Genomic DNA, 21,753 nt, shown 5'->3' on the forward strand with positions numbered 1-21,753 from the left:
TTATCTCTCAGTGATAGTTTCATCTCATCAGCAGACCCACAGCTTGGTTGTAAAGACAAACCTGTCATTCCTCTCACCTTTCGGGCTTGCCCCCCAGTTCGCAATACAGAGAGGCAGCACGTGGGACTGGAACGCCGGCACCGCTGCCTTGTGTTTTCCTGCCTTTGAGAATCCGGAGAATAGTCCTGACTTTAAATAACTGGAGCTGGTATCTCGGGCCAAAGTTCCGGGTCCGCAGCGAGTGCCGTAGCTTTGGCTGTGCAGCCGCCCGTCCTTTCCCGTGTCTCTGCTCCCGCAGCTTTCGATTTCTCGGGGCAAAGTCTCGGCCGCCCGGGACATGGAGGGGCGAGCTCTGCGGCCCGGCCCCTCCCGCGGGGCCCGAGGGACGCGGGGCCGGGCCCGGGGCCGAGCTGCGGAGCGGCTGCCCCGGGCCCCCCGTCCCGGGCCGGCCCCGACCCCGCGTCCCGGCGGGCCCGGTCCCGGCTCCACGGCCCCGGAGGAGCGGCTGCTGCAGGCCCTGGCGGGGCTGAGCCTGCGGCCCCCGCGGGCCGGCGGCGGCGGGAGGCTGGTGCTGCTGAGGGGGCTGCCGGGCGCCGGCAAGAGCACCCTGGCCAGGTAAGCGTGTCCCGGCCCCGGGCGGGGCAGTGCTTCGGGAGCCCGGCACTCGCTGCAGAGCCGCCGGGACAGGGCTGGGCTGGGATCGGGGGGAAGCGGGAGCCTCGCCGGAGCCTTGGCAGCCGCCCGGAACTCCCCCGGCTCCAGACCCGCTCCAGAATGCGCTGTCCCGGGCACCTGTGGCCGTGTATGGGTGTCCTGGCCGTGGGACTGTGCGAGCTCCTGCTCTGAGCGAGCTCTACCTACAGGGATGCTTGTGGTGAGATGGACTGATCACCCCAAACGAGACGGTACTTGTTCCTTTTCTCAAAGGAGTCAGATTTGTGGTGGCCCCTCTTTCCTCTTTCCTCTTTCCTCTTTCCTCTTTCCTCTTTCCTCTTTCCTCTTTCCTCTTTCCTCTTTCCTCTTTCCTCTTTCCTCTTTCCTTTCCCCTTTTTCCCTTTCCCCTTTTTCCTTTCCCCTTTCCTCTCCTTCTTTCTTTAATTTTTTTAAATTTTATTTTTTGGTTGATTGGTTTGGTTTTGTTGGGTTGGCTTTTTTGGTTTTCTGTTTTTTTTTTTTTGTGTTTACTCATGAACATGGCAAAAAACTTCCTCTCTCTGGCTGAAAACTGACAACTCTGACTTCTGTTTTCATAATGTCCTGGACTCCTGGTCAGAGCTTTAGCAGTGTACAAAATGAGCAGAGGAGACCACTCCACTCTCCAACAGCTCAAAGGCTGATTGTAAATAGGTGGGAAAACACAGTGGGAAGTGCTGGGAAGCAGCACCACAGTGTGCTGTGCAGCCATAGTTTGGTATCACAAAATCTCACAGTTTGGTATCACTCAGCTCCCAGTGCCACCCACTCTCTGTCAAAAGAGGAACATTCCCTGTCTTCTTACGCTGCTGGGCTGAAGAACCCATGGTGGGATCATGGGCTGCCGCTGGAAGGGCTCTGCTGTGAGAGGTGGCAGCACAAAGCTGTGTAAAACACTGGGTTCATCTACAGTTTCCCCTTCTCAGTACAACTTCCCTGACCCACTGGGCCTTCTGCCTCACTGCACTTTGGCAAACAAATTTATTTTATGAATTGCCAGATGCTGTGTTTTGCTCACACCCAAAATACACACCTCTCCCGTAAGAGGCTGTGTGTGGACCTGTTCCTTCAGGGGGATTTAGGTCTTCTCATTGCACAGTAAGAACATAAAGGTTTGGGGACATATTCTCAGGCAGTGCAAGTAACTGTACTCACCTGTACTTTTTAAGTCAAAACACAAGGTTAATTGTTGAGGACATATTTACAAAATCAATTGTAAATATTGTAGTAGTCTTCTGTGAGATGAACGTTTGAGTATCTTACTGTTTCCAGCCTCTGTTAATCGCATCATTGTGTTTAGCTGTTCAGCAGCACACAGATCAAAAGGCAGCATTTAGTGCCTCTCCTTAACCTTGTCCAGATTGTGAAGTACTGTACCAAGAGAATTCTTTTGCTGTTCTCACACTGCATACCTTTTGGTATTGGTAAATGCTATGGTCTGCACAAGGGAAAGTTTGCAAGAAGTTACTGCAACAGATCTCAGTGTGAGATCCCACTGGAGGAGGAAGGTGGTTGTTTATTTGCAAAAGCACTCTGTAAACTCATTTTATAAATTCAGGTTTATTTTCTCAGATTTTATTCACTTTCAATATCACAACTTAATACTTGCAAGCATCAAGATGCATTTGCAGAGGTGGTCTGCCCAAAATCTGAGCAGACAAGGACTGCCAGCTGTCCCATCCTCACTTTCTCTGCTGGGTTGCTGTTGGTTGGTGGTGACAGGGTGGGTTTTGGCCAGGTCTGCTGTGCCATCTCCAGCCAACAGCTCCTATACTGCTATTTTTTTGCCTGTGAATTCTGCTTACTCGGTGCTATATGAATCTTAGGTAGGTTTTTTTCCCTCCCATTATATTAATTTTCCCATTTTGGACATCTACCCCTCTTGGAACAAGCAGGATGATGGAGAGGCTGGTGTGATGTGCTGCCCATCCTCCTGCTCTCAGAGCACGGGTTTTCCTGTGGCAGGTCACCAGTGCTGGGCCTCAGCTGAGTGCTGGCCTTGAGGGGTGTAAACAGCACCTGTCCCAGTTTTATTGCTGTTAATGGTCCTGGCTGTCAGTGGGTACCATTGTTTTAGCCTTTGCTCTGTTCTTTCTTCTGGTGCTTTCACACACATCTACATTCATTCATTCTGCGTATCAGCCGGTATTTCTGTACTTCTGTCACAACCTCTACTTCTTCACAGTGCTTGTGAGTCACAAACCATGAATGTTATCACTGGTGATACAGCAACCCAGTGATAACTCCAGTCAAAAGGCCCGTTTTCCATTTGTCACACAGACCTAGGAACAACCTTGGATCCATGGCTTGTTTCCCTGACCTTTTAATATCACTCAGCAGAGTTTAGGTACAGCTTTGTAACTTTTAGTTATGGCATTTTTGTTAAAATGATTTCCTCATCCTGGTTGTTCCCAGCTCAGAGCAGCCCTACACTGGCATGGATCAGTTCAGGTCTGGTTTTTGGTTTCTGGTAAAGACAGCAAAGGACCAACAAGTGATACAGGAGGAGTTGATCTGCTCACCACCCAGCTTCACACCTTTCCAGCAGCTTCATTATTAATGATGGGCTTCCCTGAACCACATATTTTAGGTGGCCCCAGCTACCTCCCTTTAACCATTCACAGAATGTCACAGAATTGTGAAGGAGAATGGACACCTGGAAGTCACGCCTCCATCAGCCTCCTTCAGGTGTGTTGGCCATGCTCCTGAACACATTGGCCTTGACTTCCCAGTGCAGGTTTTGTGATCGCACTGAGGCAGCTGCTAAGAAAAAGGTTATCTGAGGTGCAGGGGCAGCTATACTTCCTAAAATGCCTCCAAAATTTCAGTGAGCTATGAACAAGCTCATACCTGCTTCCCCAGCAAACTGCATTGCATGGTAGCTGCATTTCTAGCTCTCCATCAGCACATTGCTGTGCTGCACAGCTCAGCTTACAACTAACCCTTTATCTAACAGTTTGACTCAAGTACTATAGGCTGGGCATGATCAAACTTGTAACTTTTCAGCCACAGCTGTTGATTTTTTGCTCAAATAAGCTTGTTCTTGTACTCCCTTGTGAAGCACAGAGCAAGTCATCTTTAAGAGCAGGAGGGAAAAAAATGTGCTGGCACTGAGGCATCACTGCTTGGTGCAATCTGTCCTCTCCAGTTCTCTCTGCTGCTGTTGCCCCGTTTATCCCAGCACCTCCAGACCTAGGCCAGCTGTTCCCAGCGTTCCCAGCACCCAACCCCGCTGTGGAACTACAGCTCTGATGGGTTCGTGGACTTCAGCTCTGCAGCTCCTGCCTCCAGGCAGCATTGCACTGTAAGCATGTACCTTTGTGTGAAACCACTTCAGGTGAGTCTCCTGAGTGCCTTGGTCAAATACAACACGAGCCTGGTGCTTTATGAAGCAGACCCGTGGGTGAGGCAAAGGCAGGGCTCTGCCAGCAGCACCTGGGCTTGGCCAGGCAAAGTCCTCGGGGCACCAGGAGTTCTTCAAACACAACAGACAGTGACAAGCACTGGGCATATGCTCCAGCTCTCACAGTCCTGCTTTCCTGCTGAAACAAAAGGTTTTTAGACACCTTTTAAATGCCACAGAACACTTAACACTGGGAAGAGTGGCTGGAGCAAGTGGTGCCAGTACATACATGTTCTGGTCTCTGATATGCCATTCTGTGGCCTTCTGAGCACTGAAAATGTTTCTTTCAATCTGCTATCAGAAATTAATTTATTTTCAAGTTTTCTGATGGAAAAGTATGATAACCTATAAATGCAAAATGCTTTATGCTCTATCCTTTGCTAAACAAAGGTTTGATGCTGTTTCAGAACCTACAAAGGATAAGCAAGTAAGAAAAGAACGGGGGATGTTTCCTCTGCATAAAATAAATCTCCTCAAACCCTTTTCTCCTTACCCCACTACAAGGTGAAGGAGGTACGATATCCACTGCAAGATGAAGAGATGTAGCACTGTGCAATTACATGTCCAAAGCAAATTAATACTGAACCTTTCACAGATGCTGCCTGTCACAATGCAGTGCTTCCAGTTCAGTGGCTTCTTTAAAAAATGCAAACATAGCTGCTATGTGTCCTTTGATCTTGCAAAGAGATTGCATTTTTCTTTTCCTCCTTAACATAGCTGCTATGTGTCCTTTGATCTTGCAAAGAGATTGCATTTTTCTTTTCCTCCTTAGTAAGCTTTACACTTACTGACCTACCAGCGGTGGGTAATTTTCTTTTTACAGGGCAGTTCAAGATTTATTCATAAATAACCATGGTCACAAGCCCTCCCATTTTGCATAGCTGGTGTATTTTTCTAAAATACAGGTATTTTAATTGCTTGCAGTGATTAAGAGCCTGATGTGATTATACAGGACCTTTCTTCTAAACCAGCCTGAGGTCCTGTAAAGATTGTGGAAGGCTCATTTTGTAAAGAACACATGAAAGGGTTCTTGGTGCCCTTTGGAATGATAAGGGAGAGAAGAAATAGGAGTTTTGTCAGCTTTGTGGCCAATATGGAAGGGATTACAGAAAACAGCTGTAAACTTCAGCGAAGTTGTTTTGGAAATCTAAAAGTTAAAACCAGCAAAATAAACAGAAGGTAAACCATCCTTTTTGCACTTCGTGTTTTCATATGCTGCTGCTAGCAGGAGCTCATTTGGCATGAATATAGCAAATGTGACTGTAATTCACAGCTCTCAGCTCATTTTGTCCCATATTTTTCCTCCTTTGAAACACAAGTTTTATCTACTTTAATTATTGATGTGAGGACTGTAGACTGAGCTTACAGATACTCACCTACACTTTAGATTGCTTGAGGGTTAATATCAAAGCTCTCAGTGTTGAAAATTCATTAAGGTATGTGCTAAGAAAATGGATTTTAAAATTTGCACTGGTTAAGAACACTTTAAAAAGAAATACTGAGCAAGAAAAAAAGAATAGTCTTGAGATATTTTATTAATGTGCACAATTTTATGTGCCTATTAGTAGCTAAAGAGATAACACATATTTTAGCAGTCAATTTTTTAGAGAACAAATTGCAATGAGTAAAGCAGTGGGAAGGGTGAGGTGCTGAATCATAGTGAGACCTGAATATATCAGGTTATCCACTGCAGTAACTAGATAAGTATTAGGTGTTGCTGTGCTTTTCATTAGAAGAATTTCTTTGCCTGGGGCCAAAATTAAAGCAACAAAATTTTACTGTTTGCTAACAGTTTAAAACATGACTTTTCTTAAATCAGTTTTCTCAGCAGTAATTTTGTGAATAAAACATCCCTTTGGGGCTCCAAGACAAGGAGAGGTAGTTTCTGGATGATGTGTGACAGGGGGTACAGCCCAGTCCTGGCTCCATCACCGAGTCACTGCTCGCTGGGGTGGACCCCACCACGAAGTAATGTTAATTAATCAACAGATGGTAGAAGTTACAGTGGAGACACAGCAAAGTCAGAAGCTGACATTTATTCAACTAAATGCACCCTGCAGTCCTAATGAAGAGCTGCTGCTTGCAGGCAGATTAGGGTACAGCTGGTAAGTAAAGGGTTGGAACAGAGCTGGATGACAGAATTAAGGTTTTTCTGTCTGGGTGCCTGTTCTTCTGCTGATAACCTGGACACACCTTTTCCATAGATAAGACATTGAGAAATGGTTATTTTGCAACTTGTGGGGATGGAAGGAGAAGAGTTTTATTAGGAAAGCTGAAATGATTCATTTAAGGGGCTGGAGACCATGTGTGGTATGAGACAGCAGGGCAGCAGCATTCATGTCTGCAAGACACAGGATTTCTTGATTGACCTTTCTTTGTTTTCCCAAGACATTCTGTGCCTTAGAGAGACTGGAAATAGAGGGGTGATACCATGGGCTCTCCCTGACTTCTTGCAGAGACTTCCTCCTCCCCCAACTCTTCTCTGTTTGGGAAAAAAAAAAAAGGACAATTCTTTCTATGGACACAAAGAAAATCTGGATTATGCACAAATGGGAACACAGTCATACATTAAGGGTTGCTTTTTTGTTGCTTCTTCTTTTTTAAGTCTCTAAGGACTGGCAGAGGGATGCTTCATCATCTAAACCTCCACACAAGGCAGCACTTCCTTCCACCTCCAAGAGCCAGTGGCTGCCTGTGGGGCAGCTGGTCAGTGTCCAGCAGGACACACATCCCCTCCCCGTGGCATCCCTGGCACTTCTGGGGGACACACACCTGTGTGAAGGGAAGTGGGATTGCCCAGTGCCACTCACCACAGCAGTCTGCTCTATGGATCTGCAAATTTGTCTATAAAATATTTTTTATAAACTCAGATTTGTTTATAAAATTTGTTTAAAAGCTGAAGATATAAAAATAACTCTACAAGAGGATGATTAAGTGGAACAGGGACAAGTGATAAGAACCATAAAATTGCATAAAATAACAAAAAATATTCACTTATCACTCAGATACTTGTTTTCAAATTAAAATTTTTAAAAAGTGCTACCTGCTTTACAGTCAGAAAAGCCCCCCAAACCAAAATGACAGGTCTCTGGACCATCTTCACTAAATGACAAATCCTTCCTCCTGGTTATCTTCAGAAATCTCTGTAGCAAAATTCCCATCATCGAATTGTCTTCTGACACCAACTTCCATGCCTGGATAAGCAGGTTTGGGTTGCTGGATTTTTGTTCTTCTCTGTACAATCCCTCTTCCTCAGATTACTCAGGAGAGCTGAATATATTAATAAGATTAAAGACTCGATGTTGATAGTCTGTGTAGATTTCTCCGCTGAATTAAAGAAACCAAGGCCACACCTTCAAGCTCCATTCCTTTCTTCCTACGTGTCCATCTACTGATTGCAGTACTCCCAGATCCTTTAAATTGGGATTTTTCAAATAAAGCACTTTGTGTATTTACAGAGCACTCAAATAGGTCATGATTTAATGGTCACTGTTAAAGGGTGTGACCAGGTGCTAATCCTTCTTTCATATTTTTGGGTTTTTTTCCCCTGCAGACAGCTGAAACGTGACCACCCTGGTGCTGTGGTCCTTAGTACTGATGACTTCTTTGTTGAAAATGGTGTCTACGTCTTTGAGCCTGACTTCCTAGAGGATGCACACAAGTGGAACCAGAAAAGAGGTGACCAAACTCGATCCAGGGGCTGTGCAAAAGTTTTGCATTTCAGGCTGTCTTTAAACTTAGCACCCAAAATGAAATATCTCAAGATGGTGTCATACACTGCAGCTCATGGGGTGTTAACTGAAAAAATACATTTACCACTTCTGTTTTGATTTCTTTTGACTTATAAAAGGGAAATTTGTTAAAGAAAACATTTTGGAGGTTGGTTAATGTTATTTTAGAGGAAGCACTGCTGAATTTTGATACTCTTCAGACACCATCCCAGCAGCTGCTCCCTGCAGTATAGGCACCACAGCTTTCACCTCTAACTTCTTAGGTGTCTGTCCTGACCTGGAGGGGGGTGGGAATGTAATGATAGACAGGAAGAAAACTTGCAGGCTGAGTTTGAGAATTAAACAACCCAGGTCTCTAGTCACTGTACCATGCTTTTTTGGCTGTGCTCTGAAGGGATTTGTAGTGATGGTGAACATACTTTGATATCATGTAATGGGGATCTGCAAATGACAATAATTTTTGGCTGTTTTAAGTATGTTTAATTCTTCAGATCAGCCAGAGGCTTTTCTCCTTTTTCTCCTTTTCCAGGAGAGCTGCTGGGCACCGATCTCAGCTCCCATTTGGGTGGTAGCTGCAAGACCAGGTCTGGTGGGGAGCCAAGTGTGCGAGCAGAAAGGACACTTTAGGGCTAGTAAGGCCTGGCTCTGATATTTAATATATTTTAGCTTTACTTGATGTGTTACATTGCAGCACGCAAAGCAATGAAGAATGGGAAAAGCCCTGTTATTATTGATAATACCAACATCCATGCCTGGGAAATGAAGCCTTATGTGATGATGGTAGGGAAAGCTCCCATTTATTGCTTTTATATGCCTTTATATGACACAAGTTGATCTGACTGAAAACGTTCTTCACAAGGCTAAAAATATTTACTTCAGTTTTCCTATAGTTCTCTAATTATAGTTAAGGATGGATATTGGGATGAAGGAGGGGCAGAGGTGCCACTGTAGTTGTTTAGCTGGTCAGCTTTGTAACTCAGTGGAGGCAAAACTACTTAAAAAAATTAATGGCCTTTGAACCTGCCCTGATACACCTTGGTCTTGAGGACATCACACCCTTCCCCAGTAGTGACATGAACCGAACAGTTCCCAAACTCTTTGTTGACAAATATATCAAGATATGATTTATAATTGTAGTTCATGACTTGTGAAAAACACACCATTAAAGTCTTTCAAGACACATTGGTGTGTCGTGTCAGGAGTTCTGTCAGAGGTGGCAATTCTTTTAGTGAAGTTTCATAATGTCACTTTTGTGTCCTTCAGGCACATGAAAATAGATACGAAGTTACATTCCAAGAACCGGATACACCATGGAAATTCAATGTTCAAGAACTGACAAGGTACATAGTTTTCTCTTTGCTGGAGCAGACAGCTTGTCATTTTGTTGTCAGGCTCTGAGAAGGCCAGCCTTCTTCCTCTTCATATAAGGAAGAATGTAGCCTGGTAAATGACAACAGAAGGATCGTTGTGGAAAATTTCCATTACTGACTACCTGGTCTGTAATGAATTCAGTCCTGAAAGAGCCTGAAGTGAGTCAGGCAGTAGAAAAAACAAGCTCTGAAGCTTGTTTTTGTGCTGCAAGCTTGATGGGGCAGGAGCCCCGATTTTCATTCTGTATTTTGAGCAGCAGTCTCTTTTGTTTGGGCACAAACTTGAATCTAAGTACTACAGACAATATTCAGTATAGACAGTATATAGTATAGACTGTCCTGCTGCAGCATGGAGGGATGGTACACCAAGTGTGGGTAGGAAACGGCATTCTACAGGATCTTTGTAAAGACCTTAACACACATATACACACAAAAAGGATATAAAGAGTGTATCCAGTAGCTCTCCCAGCTACCAAATCCAGAAGATAACACATGCTAACTTGTTAGTGCAAGAAAACAAGGCATGGGCACTTCATTGTAATGGATGGATTTGTTTTCTACCAGCCAGGAGCTCTAGACAAAAATTAATGCTGCTCCCGTCTGTGTGTGATGGACACAAATGGCAGAGGGCCAAGGCCCAGAGGTGGGACATGGCAGATGATGGCTCAGGGCTGGGGACAGGTGAGGACACCACCAACCTGAGCTGTCAACCAGCTCTGGCCTCAGCAGCATTGGCAGGGGAGCACTGCAGGGGCACAATCTGATCATTCTTTGTAGGCAGAGCTGCTCAGTAATTCGCAATTTGTTTTATTAAGTACTTGACACACATTGACTTTTCACAGCAGCATTATAAAGCTAATTCACATAACACTCACTAGGGCACAAGTTGTGCCTTCAGGCACTAAATGGCAAACCCAAAGATATTCAGTGTTTGCAGACAGAAATTCCTGGTGGTCTTTGGGAAGACAATTCCCGCTAACTAGGGGAGGGATTGTGGCTGGTGCTACTCTGGCTGCTCTATCCAGAAAGCCCTGCATGTCTGAGCATGGTGTTTCCTTGCCTCTCAAACTTGTCACTTGCCAATCTACCCTGGAGCCTGAGCCACATCATGTGTGACATTTCCCTACTTGATCTCCAAGCAGCAGCAGTTTGTGACCTCTATCTTTGCAGCTATGTCGGTGTCTGGGCTGGCTGCAGCCCTTGGCTGCTACCCCAGCTGTACAAAAGCTCAGTGAGACCAACACGCTGTTAGTGCTAAAACACAGCAACACTCGTATAAAATACCACACAGATCCTCTACACAACTCTTCTTTTGGACATTTGTCAACTTACCGTGTCCTGCCTGCCTCCCAAAAATCATGGTGCTATGTCTTTCAGCAGTCACAATAATATTCCTAAGAAGTAGGTAGAAGTGAACAGTAACTTGAAAAAGAGGGCCAGAAAGAGATCAATAGAGACCTGAACCATTACACTGAACCTGTCAGGAACTTCAGCAAACTGAAGATAACCTCTCATACACAGGCAGCTAAATACTTGTATTTTCTGTTACTGTTGACTCTACAGAAGAAATATTCATCATGTCCCTCGGGAAAAGATACAACGGATGAAAGAACAATACGAGCACAATGTTACTTTCCACAGTGTTCTCCAGTCCGAAAAACCAAGCAGGGATGAGGGAAGCTACAGTGGAGCAAGTGCAGCTCATGGCACAGGTCCCCACCCCACCCACCCTTCTGCCTTCCGGAGGAGAAGACCTGGCATGGCACGCACAAATGTGACATTTAACTGAAGCAACACTTAACTGCATTCCCAGGTGCTTTAATTATCAGGGTACAAGAGTCTCTAGTTTTACATTTTTTTCTAACCTGTTTTTTATTCTTGTCTTTTTTATTTCTTACAAATTTTTAAATGGCTTTGGACTGTGTTCTCACAGCTCTACATGACCACAGTAAGAGCACTGTACCCACTGTACTCCTTCTCATCCCTCTTCCTTCATGAAAATCCCTCCAGGCATGTGAAATGTACTGGCTCTACCATATGCTATATTTTGGATGTTTTTTAATTCCTCACAGTCTGATGCTAGAAATTCCTAATTTTATTTCTGTCTTAATGCCATTGTGGCCAATTCTTTTCCCACACAACTGGCATTTCTTGCCATGTTAATGCTTTATATCTGACTGTATAAACTTTTTGTATCTACCGTCTTGCCTTCAGCATTATTGTAACTTTCAGATACGAAGTGAATGATGACCAAAGTAGCTCAACAGATTGTAGCAAGATTTGATGTTCCCTCTCTGCAGAGTGGATTCATTCTGGTCTTACCCACAAACCTTCCTCCAGCCGGAAAGCAAAACACTTCAACAGAGCAAACTTAGCTCTTCCTCTTGCTGAGACACAGGAGTTCACTGATCCCAAGATGGAGAGGCTCCTAAACTGAAACATTAGTGTTAGGCTTGTGCATGTTATCTCCTAAGTGGGAACAAGGCTACAGGAGCAGCTCTGAACAGCTGAAGCGGAAACCCAGACCAAGGAGCTATTTAGTAATAACTCTGCATGGCATTTTGCTGTGAATCAAATAATCACAGCTGTTCTTTAAACCTCTTTTAGGGCTAGATGGAAAGTCTGAGGAGGAAAGTACAAGAACCGTACCAGAACAGCAGAGCAGCATTTCAGAATTAAAGTGTTCTGTTTGGTGAAAGTAAGAGCTCTTTATTATGCCCTGTGCCACTCTGGGCAGCCAAACAACTATTCTAATGTTGCAGAGGGTAACAAAACTGATGGCTTTAGACTAAAACAAAGATCCTGCTGTAATATAAGAACAGAATCAATGGCTTACAAAATGTCATCAAACCTTCAGCCACACTGATGCTATTGTACAATACATCTCTGTGAGAAGTGTTTGCATACTAAACTTCAAACTATTTTGCAAATGAAGTGTTATTTAATGAGTCTGCTTGTGTAATAGAACTTTATTAAATACAATCAAGCTTTAATGTACAAAGTGTAAAAATAATTTGAATTTGAAATATACACAATACTGTACATACACATTAGCAGCATTTTTGGGATTTTGGTCTTTGTAGCATTCTGTGGGCTGGTAATGAGTCCTCAGGTTCCTTTGGGTTTTTCTGAAGAGCCTCAGCTACTTCAGAACTGCTTTGGATGAGTTATTTGCTTCCCCAGTAGACCTGGAACTATTTCTGGATGAAATATCATCAGATAAAGTATTAGCTGTTGCATTGCTGTTTTCATTTACACAATCCATCTTCTTTTCTTCTGGTAAATTATTCACGAGTGCTTGTGTATTAATCATTGCCAGTTCTTCATCAGCAACCAAGTCATTCTCAGGAAGATGGACAGTTTCTCTCACTTTTCTGCAAGGGGTGACGCGGCCAATATTCTGATCTGTGTCTTTAGGTGACTTGCTGTGCTGTAAACCCAAACTTCGTGGAGGCTGAAATGCTCTTTTAACAGATGGAGAAATTACTGAACATATTGGTGTCAGTGGTGGAGGGGCAGGTATGCAGCTGAGGAAGTCCATAGCTTTTCTCTTTTTGCTGGTTTTGAGATGGTCTTCATTAACTGTAGCAGGTGAAGGTGTTTTTGCTGACCCTGGTGTGACAAGTTTCATATTTGGTGTCCAAGTTGACAAAGGGCTTTGATGCTTTATTTCAATTTTAGAAGAGATCTGGGAAAAAAGAGAAAAAGTTTTGTGTTGAATAGAATGTTGTTTCATGAAATTCCTCAACGACTTCCAAAAACTGGGGGAAACCCCCCCCTCCCTCCGACATAAAACCACTACATCATCATTCATATCCCATTTAAGTTTAGTTTGGTATCTCCTGATGCTGATTAATATTATTCCTTCAAGTGCTGTTATTGATGAATCACTGTTTATCTGTACATTTACATTTTGTTTCTAAGAGCTAAGCAAAATATACGGGAATTTTCTATGGCAGATGGTATCTAAATCAAAGCACTCATGAGTCTTCTACTGCCTTGGCTATGCCCTCCACACGTGATTAGTTAAATAAGTAAAAAGGAGAAAAAACATTTGAAGAAAAACCAGGATAGAATATAGACCAAAAAATTTAAGACATCAAGACACACAAGACAGATGCTGCATAGCAAAGCTTTCCAACAGTCTTGCAAATACACTTAATGTCTCCTATTTTTTAAAGATGATTAATGTATTTAATAAGCTATAAAAATATAAACTAGTTAGTCTATAAAATATATAAACTAGATCTCCAGAATTAAACATTAGCCCTCCCTCTGAAATGGAAAAGGATGCCTTATAAGCTTAAACTTAGTCCCCAGGAACTGATATCACACCAAGGTATTTACACCTCCCTTGCAACCCATGGCAGGAAACATTTTTGTTCTGACTGTGCTCAGTACTCCACATCAGAAGCAATTCACCACCAGCAGCTTTCATGGGAAGCCTGAGTACTATTTAAATCAATTTTTGTCAAAACTGCTAAAATACAGTTACTAGGTGATATCTCTTCCCTTCTAAATCCTAGAAATAGTAAACAATATCTAGAAAAAGACCAGGAAGTAAATTCTCTCAACAAAGGTAGGAACTGCAGAATGCCTTGAAATAAAAATGGATTTCAAGATTTTTCCTTGGACTAAATCATCTACAAAGAAAGGATGATTAATTTTACTCACATTAAATTCAAAATACTTAAGGTACCATTGTGGAAATACAGGCCACAAGGGGAAGTTTTCATGTACTGTTTGGAGGAAGGACAATCTATCTCATGGCTCCTCCTGGGGAGTAATCCTAAACCCACACACACAGGAAAAGCTTCTAATCAGCTTGCATTGCATTGCCCTGAAAAGACTGGATGAAGCAGACTGAGAACCAAGACCATTCACCACAGCTATAACACTTCCTTAAATCCTTACTGCATGTACTGCCAGTACAAACACAGCATTAATTACCAAAAGCTTACCAAACTTTTATCCTCTGTATAGCTGCAGGAAGGAGAGGGGTTTTCCAAGCCACATCTTTTAGTTAAACTGGGTGTAAGCATGAGATTTTTTTGTAGCAAATTCATCAGTTTACTTTCTGCATCAGAGCAGAAGGAAGCCATGTTCTGTAAGGGAGAACAGAGTTTGCAATGCAGAATAGTTGACTTTCAAACTATGCAAGTACTATATACACTACATTTAAAACTTTTCTCATCATTATCCCACTGGAATTTTATTTTATATCAAACCAACAACACAGATGATTGCTGCACTTTCTGTCCATGGCAGATCTCCTATTGACAGGTACAAGATCTTTTGCCAGCCAGAGATTCTGTGGCACTTCCTAAAGACAGTGCTGGATGAGTTGAAAAAAAACAAAACAAAACAACAAAAAAATCAAGACATTCAATACCCCAGGAAAATTGCATTGACATCTTACTCCATCTCCCAGAAAATCCCCCTCAAATTCAGCATTATGTGCATTATTTGTTTTAAAGATTTATTATTACTAACAGACTTTTTGGTGAAGGATGTAACACAGCAGTAACTAAAGCTAACCATCAAATAACACCTCTACAGGTTTACCTCTATCACACTTCTCAGTTCATGAATCTTCTCTTGAAGATAACATTCCTTTGGACTGGCTGAGAATAAAGAAAGATCTCCAGCCAACAGCACGGGAATTTCTGATCTGAATTCAGACTGCCACTGAAGGTTGCTTGCAGAAATGAGTGAGCAGCGGACAACTACATCTTCAACAGCCAAGTGTCTGAGATCTGTCCAGATCTTTATTGCCACTAAATTATAGCTTTCATCAGATAAGTACACTACAGTAGTGAAACCTAAATGCACAAAAGAAGTCTGAATTAAACCTTTATATGTCTTTAAGTAAAGGTACTGTAATTTGTATCTACTAAAAAAAAAAGTCACACACATCTTGAAAGAGCTACATGCCAGCCCATCTGTGTGGTGACAGCAATCTCATGCTTCTTTCAAATTCTATATATTGTTGTCTTTAAAAGCAATACTCCTTTTTATCCTGAAGACTATCCACTGCTTCCATTGAGCTCCAGTGCCTGAATTCCACTCATTCCATGACGCTACACAAAAGAGAGAGCTCATGTACATGCACGATGGTGTTTCTGCAGATGCTGAACACAGATGTGAGAACTTACGCCCACCATTTATGGAAAAAATATAAATATAAAAATATGTAAATATAAGCTGCTTTTTAGCTTGGATCCTGCATTACTAACTTCCTGAACTAATAAGCAGAGACAGTTTTTCGTCAGAAATATAGATTTATCTGCCAGCATGTCACTGTGATGGGCTTTATTAGCAGGTTTTCACAGGCCTGAGATGCAGGTACAGCACCATGATAACTGACTTTTGAAATAAATAATTCAGTACTTATTCAATGGGAGGACATGAATGTGGTCCACAACATACCTGTTCTGCTAACAGAAATTACAACTCCAACTAAATCCACTTCAGCACATGGTGGCTGAAAAGAAGGATCCAACAAACTGGTGAATTCTAGAGCCTTTCTTGGAAAGAAAATCTGTACCAGCATCTCCTGTGATACCTGAAACACAAAACTTCAGTATTTACCACACTTACAGAGTGTGATCCATTTTAATGATGCACATTTATGCACTTAAAGCACCTACTGATAGCTGTAGATACTGAGTTTTCTTCGTGGCTGTTAACTGGATGTTGGTGGAGTCTGCCCTGCCCCTGGACTGGGATGCTGACAGCTGGAAGATCCTGTAGCGAGCGCCTTCCTTCAGCAAGGAACACACGTCAGGCAGCGGGCGCCAGATACTCAGTACTGCTCCTGACAACAGCACAGGAAGCTCAGTTTCCTGCTCAGTAATAATTTGAAGGCTTTTAAACAAAATAAACCTACAACATACCCTCCTGTCCAAAAGCCCTAAGCCAATAATCAAACTGGAAATATTAAACTACAAGGTAAAATACTGTTGGGAAACTGAAACTCTTCAAATCCACCTATGCTGGCCAGTTACCACATTTAGTCAAAAGTTATTTATAACTTTTCAAGTACTAACCTTTATGTTTTTCTTGCTTTCTGTAGTCTACCACACATAATCTCCATACTGCAGACACATCCCTTTTGTAACAACCGTTTTCTTCCTGTTCTGCTGACTCTATAGCCTTCTTGAATTGTTCCTGTATCTGAGTTTGTTTTTTGTCGTTCATCAGCTGCCTGTAAGCCTTCAAGGCTTTTAATTGCTCATCACTGAGATATCCCTGCAACCAAGAGAAAATTAACTCAGTATCTTTTTTATTAATCAAAAAAACACTCTCAAGATTTTTAGATAGCCTCTTTCTTGAGTGTTCATCTGTTAGAAGCAATTTATTTCCAGCTGATACACTATTAGGACTTCGAATGAGGTTTATTAAAACAACTGGAGGCAGCAGTCTTACCTGGTGCTCAGCTGGTGCTCTCTGGTCTGTGCAGAGCATTACACTACACACTGATCTTACCTGACAATTAATGAGAAGCCTGCTTGAGAGTGCTTAACTAAGGTGAATAGTTAATATAACAGGCAGGCTTGTCTGTTTAATATGAAGGCATATTAGGAAAAATTTCTCTAAGAATAAAGGAAGAGTTGTACACAAAGGCTGCTGTCTTTGAGCTGACACAATGATTTACACTAAAATGCATCAAACCCATCACTTTTCTGACCAAGCCTTCAAGACCCAAATGCCTGTACATGCAGCTCCAGAGACATGGACACCATTTTATCAAATGAAGACACAGATCATATGGCTTTATGATAGACAAGGATCCTCACTTTCAAAAGACAAGGCATGTATTTAATTTTTAGCAACTGGCAGGGACTAATTACCTGCATCTTTATTAGTAAAGGCATAAACACTTAAAAGTTGTGATTTAACTGGAACAGGGAATGAAGACAATAAAGACAATGTAATTATTCAAACAATTCAGTGAACAGAATGCAAGAATATGTGTATGAAACTCTAGACTGATGAGATGCAGTAAGTTTTCATGTATGCAAACAGAGCAAAGTAATAAAATTACAAGTAACATTAACTTTTAATTGTGCTATATCCTGGATTTTTATACCAAGAGAAAATTGCCATCCAAGATAATATTAATCAACTACAAGAAGCCTTCATTAAGTTTTTTTCAAAATTTTTCATATTAATTTATTTAGCAATAAGCATGCTGTACAAAATATAAAAAGGCAGCAAAACCAAAAAGTAATTTAATGGTCGATTTTAGCAGGAGTTACTAAATTTTAATTTATTCCACAAGCTTTTCAAAATTAGCCCAGTAGGATCTACAGTTACCTCCATATAAGCAGGATCAGATGCATTCTGAATTGCTTCATAAAGTTCTGCACCATCTTGCAAATTATGGATTTGCTGTCTTGTGACTATCCGCGATCTTGGTGTTCTTCTGCTGGTTCTCTCTGTTGAGAAAAAGTCTTTATGTGGAGTACAACCAATACACTTTAAACTGAAGGAAAAAATAATTATGTAACAAGCACAGTAGTACTTATGCCTTGCCAGAATAAAAACACAAAATACATGTATAGGAATTGATGTATATGTGTGTGTGTGCATATACAGATCAGAAAAGTACAAGCAGAAAAAAAAAACCTTATTCCTTTAAATACAACATAGATTAGAATATTATACAAACTTTGGGGAAGCCAGTATCTGCCAGCGTCTGTACTTTGGAGAGGGTGGGAGATTTTATGGGCTGCAAAGAACCTTCATAGATACTTAACTACATTTCCTTTATGTCCATCACTTCCTCTCCCACTCATGCAGCAGAAAAGTCTTAGAGACACCAAGATCTGGGACAGCAGGTGATCACAGGCCTGCCTCAGGACATCAGCTGAATACCAAGTAAACTTACATTAAACTATTACCTTCTCCTTAGGTAAAGTCACTTTGCTGACAGAATTTTATGAACTCCTTCAGCATAGCAGACTCCCATGTACACAAGTTTACCAAATATAAAACAACACACCAAGTGTCACAGCAGTGAAGTTAAGAATTACAAGGCCATCTCTGATTTCAACTAAGAATTCAATGCTAGAACTACTGTTAGAAATCACTGGCAGAGGTGAACAGTGTCAGCCATTACAGAATTAGAATAAAGTTGAAGTGGAAGTGACCTCTGAACATCATCTACTCCAATCCCCCTGCTCAAGCAAGGCCACCCTATAGAAAGCTGACCAAGACTATGTCCAGTGAGCTTTTGAATATCTATCTCCAAGGATGGAGATTTCATAGCCTCTCTAGGCAACATCACAGTGAAAAAGTGTTTCCTGATGTCCAGAGGGAAATTCCTGTGTTCCAGTTTGTGTCCATTTGGCTCTGGACCTGTCACTGGACACCACTGACAGAAGCCTATCTCCATCTTCTCTGCAGTGTCCTTTTGGGTATTTAAGTACATTGATCAGATGTCCCTGAGCCTTCTCCAAGCTCAATTGGTCCCAGCTCTCTCAGCTTTTCCTATGCCAGATGCTCCAATTCCTTAAACACATTCATGATCCTCTGTTGTAATATCTCCAATGTGTCCATGTCTCTTTTGTAGTGAGGAGCCCAGAACTGGACATGGCATTCCACATGTGGCCTTACCAGTGCTAAACAGAAGGAAAGGATCACCTTCTTAGACCTTCTGGCAACAATCCTTAGCTTGTCCATCAGGACCCCCAGGGCTCTTTCTGCCAAGCTGCTTTCCAGATGGCTGGTCCCCAGCATGCACTGGTGCATGGCACTGCTCCTCCCCAGGTGCAAGATTTGCAATTTGCTTTGTAGAACTTCATGAGGTTTTTGTCAGCCTATTTCTTCAGCTGCCAAGATCCCTCTGGATGGCAGCATAATCCTTTAGTGTATCACTTGTCTTAATTTTCAGCATTAAACCTGCTGTAAGTACACTGCCCCATTCTCCAGATCATTAATGAATTTGTTAAAACAGGACTAGACCCAGTACTCATCCCTGGCATACACCAGAAGTTACTGCCTCCAAAATAAGATTTTGTGCTACTGATCATCACCCTCTGGGCCCTCCTGTTCAGTTTTAAATCCACCTGCCTGCCTGCCCATCCAGCCCATCAGCTTCTCTCTGTGGATGTTAAGAAACACAGTGTCAAAAGCCCTTCTGAAGTCCAGGTAGACAATGGCACTACTCTCGCCTCAACTGCTCAAGCCAGTGATCTCATCACAGAACGTTGTCAGGTAGGCCAAACATGACTTCCCCCAGGTGAATCCTTGCTGAATACTCCAGATCACATTTTTGTCCTTCATGTGCCACTTAACAGCTTCCAAGATTACTTGTTCTATCACCTTCTCAGGGATCAGGGTAAAGCTGACTGGCCTGTAGTTCCTGGGTGCTCCTTCCTGTCTTTTCTGAATACAGCAGACACATTTGCTTTCTTCCAGTCTCCAGACACCTCTATCAATCAACTAATGATCATTCAAAGAGGATCAAAAGCAGCCCCACAGACATCAGTCAGCTCCTTCAATACTTCTGAGTTAATCCCGTCATCAGCCATGGACTTACAAATGTCCAGTTTGCCTGAGCATTCTCTAACTTGATCCTCTTCCACCAAGGGTGGTCCTTGCTTCAGAATTTCCCTTGGTCTCCGTGACCTGGGATTGCCAACCAAGGGCATTCAGTACCTCAGCATTCTCCATGGCCTGTGTCCCCAGAGTCCCTGTCCCACTGAGCAGCTCCACTGACCTCAGTATCTGCACCGTCATGCAGTTATTCATGAGAAAAGATGCTTGGTGCTCAGTCTTGGTGTTCAGGTCTACTGAGATACATCCTAGCAGTGCCCACTTCTGGGTGAAATCTTACAGTGCCATGTCCCTGAATGAAACGAAATTATGAATTCTACAGTTCTGTAGCATTTCCCTGAGAATCATCTCAAGGATAAGTTTTTAGTGGCCTGGCTACCAATATGTTCAAGAGGTGCTTCCTAGACAGCTGCAAAGCCATGCAAATAAGCACATAATCATTTTGTACCTAAAGGTCTTGCTACACAGAAAGCAAAAAACTGAAACAATACAGAACAACAAAGAAAACAACCCCAAATCCCATCTCCACTTCTCTATCACCAGAGAAGATTTTTGGCTATTTCTTTAGACTTTTCTGAAAACATCAAAATGTTTTTCTGTTCTTAATACACGTTCTGAAAGAATGAAAGCCTTACCTTCATGATTTTCATATTCTGCTTGGATTTTTGCAAACAGAGCTTCCAGTTTCTTTTGCTGATCCTCTGCGTGCTTGGCAGCTTCCCTTTCTTCAGCTCGGCTGTTACGAAAAATGTAGGAACCAGCAGATGTCTTTTCCATCCACTAAAATAAAGAGAGTAAAACTAAACACAGACTTTTTAAAAATTATTTGTAACATTATCTAGCTTCTCTTTCATACTCACTGTTAAGCAAAAATGCTTTAAAAATGAACAGGCAGCAGACCTTAAGTACTTCCAGTAGAACAGAAAAAAGGCAAAACCCCACAGCATTGGTTGGTAAATTGTCAAAGACACATGGAATGGAGCAGTATCCAAAACCAGATGATTTAACAGCTCAAGAAGACATAACTTCAAGCAGTGTAAATCAGTGTTGTAATTTAGATGATGAATGGATCCCACTGGTAGATACATTAAGATATAAACCATCAAACTCAATGCTTATAAATACACCAGATTGCATTCTACCCAACTTGTCTTTCCACATCACCTGTACTTGTCTGTTTTAGCAGCCTAGATTAGATGCTGTAAAAGAATTATGATGTAGTTCTGCAGAGAACTTTCCTGCCTGAGATGGTTCCACAGGACTAGAGCCTTGTTCACAACCCTGCCAGAACTGGCTTGCCTGATTTGAAGAGGTCACAGTGAGCTAAACAAGGAGATCCATGGCTCCTGAAAGTGGTCCCTTCCCTTCCCATTTTCTGCACAGTTCTGTCTTCTCCCCTGCATTGGCTCTAGCACATATTTGACCTCAGCAGACTTTATCAGTTTGGTAATTCAATAAACAGCAGTTCATTGTGTGTTTTTAATATTATTATTTGTTACTTTTTCCTAGTTTAATGAACTAAGTTACCTAAGCAACAGGACCAGGTGAGCTCCAGGTTTAGAATAGAGAAGCAAGCAAGAGCCAATACTGAAAGCAACGTAAGCAAAGGTTACAGGACTAATCCTTATGAGGCAGCAAATTGTTGAAACAGGCTCTGCCTACCTCATTAATTGCACACCATTAATTGCACACCATGTATTCCTACATTACTCACAGTTTGACACCTTAAATTAAGGCTACTGTGATTCCTACTTTCCTTCACTCTTGAGGTAAAAGAAGACAGCCCAAATCTTCCAATAATTTTGGTATGTTTGAGCAAGAGTCTCAGTGTTTACAAAAGAAAAAGGTACATTAATCTCTTGACATAGCCAGATATGAAGAAGCACTTTCTTCCCCAGCCTGGAGACCATTTTCTGTGATGCAGTTACAGATTACAGTGCCCTTTCTGAGACCTAAATAAATGTTTGTTCTACCAGGCAGCTCACATAATAAG

At 42.3% G+C, this 21,753-nt stretch overlaps 2 protein-coding genes across 4 annotated transcripts in view; one reads left to right on the forward strand and one right to left on the reverse strand.

The window, feature by feature from the left end:
* Positions 1 to 251: 251 nt before the first annotated feature.
* On the forward strand, positions 252 to 14,840 carry N4BP2L1 (NEDD4 binding protein 2 like 1). 2 transcript variants are annotated; one of them, XM_033515287.1, is made up of 6 exons: positions 252 to 615; positions 7,650 to 7,774; positions 8,519 to 8,607; positions 9,091 to 9,167; positions 10,761 to 11,010; positions 14,757 to 14,840. In XM_033515287.1, the coding sequence occupies exons 1-5, from the start codon at positions 338 to 340 to the stop codon at positions 10,984 to 10,986; spliced, it is 795 nt and encodes a 264-aa protein (XP_033371178.1). In that variant the 5' UTR covers positions 252 to 337; the 3' UTR covers positions 10,987 to 11,010; positions 14,757 to 14,840. The 2 variants fall into 2 exon arrangements, with proteins under 2 accessions (XP_033371178.1, XP_015495636.1); XM_015640150.3 differs by lacking the exon at positions 14,757 to 14,840 and having other exon boundaries at positions 10,761 to 12,194.
* BRCA2 (BRCA2 DNA repair associated) overlaps positions 12,240 to 21,753 on the reverse strand; it is a 34,807-nt gene continuing 25,293 nt past the window's right edge. For both annotated transcript variants that reach the window (XM_015623572.3, XM_015623579.3), the window contains 8 exons: positions 20,396 to 20,540; positions 17,517 to 17,638; positions 16,247 to 16,448; positions 15,848 to 16,014; positions 15,627 to 15,762; positions 14,763 to 15,019; positions 14,159 to 14,302; positions 12,240 to 12,885 (listed from right to left, as the gene is read on the reverse strand). In XM_015623572.3, the coding sequence (XP_015479058.1) occupies positions 12,340 to 12,885; positions 14,159 to 14,302; positions 14,763 to 15,019; positions 15,627 to 15,762; positions 15,848 to 16,014; positions 16,247 to 16,448; positions 17,517 to 17,638; positions 20,396 to 20,540 (1,719 nt within the window). In that variant the 3' untranslated portion in view covers positions 12,240 to 12,339. The remainder of the gene's footprint in view (positions 12,886 to 14,158; positions 14,303 to 14,762; positions 15,020 to 15,626; positions 15,763 to 15,847; positions 16,015 to 16,246; positions 16,449 to 17,516; positions 17,639 to 20,395; positions 20,541 to 21,753) is intronic.

Source organism: Parus major, chromosome 1 (assembly GCF_001522545.3).
Source record: "Parus major isolate Abel chromosome 1, Parus_major1.1, whole genome shotgun sequence".
In the NCBI taxonomy this organism is placed as follows: domain Eukaryota; kingdom Metazoa; phylum Chordata; class Aves; order Passeriformes; family Paridae; genus Parus; species Parus major.

What these genes read in the sequence shown, in the direction of transcription:
- N4BP2L1 (XM_033515287.1), top strand. Translation starts at nt 338, where the DNA reads ATGGAGGGGCGAGCTCTGCGGCCCGGCCCCTCCCGCGGGGCCCGAGGG. An exon ending in TGAAGCCTTATGTGATGATG is followed by an intron (nt 8,608 to 9,090) that starts GTAGGGAAAGCT and finishes TGTGTCCTTCAG; the next exon opens with GCACATGAAAATAGATACGA. An exon ending in AATGTTCAAGAACTGACAAG is followed by an intron (nt 9,168 to 10,760) that starts GTACATAGTTTT and finishes TTGACTCTACAG; the next exon opens with AAGAAATATTCATCATGTCC.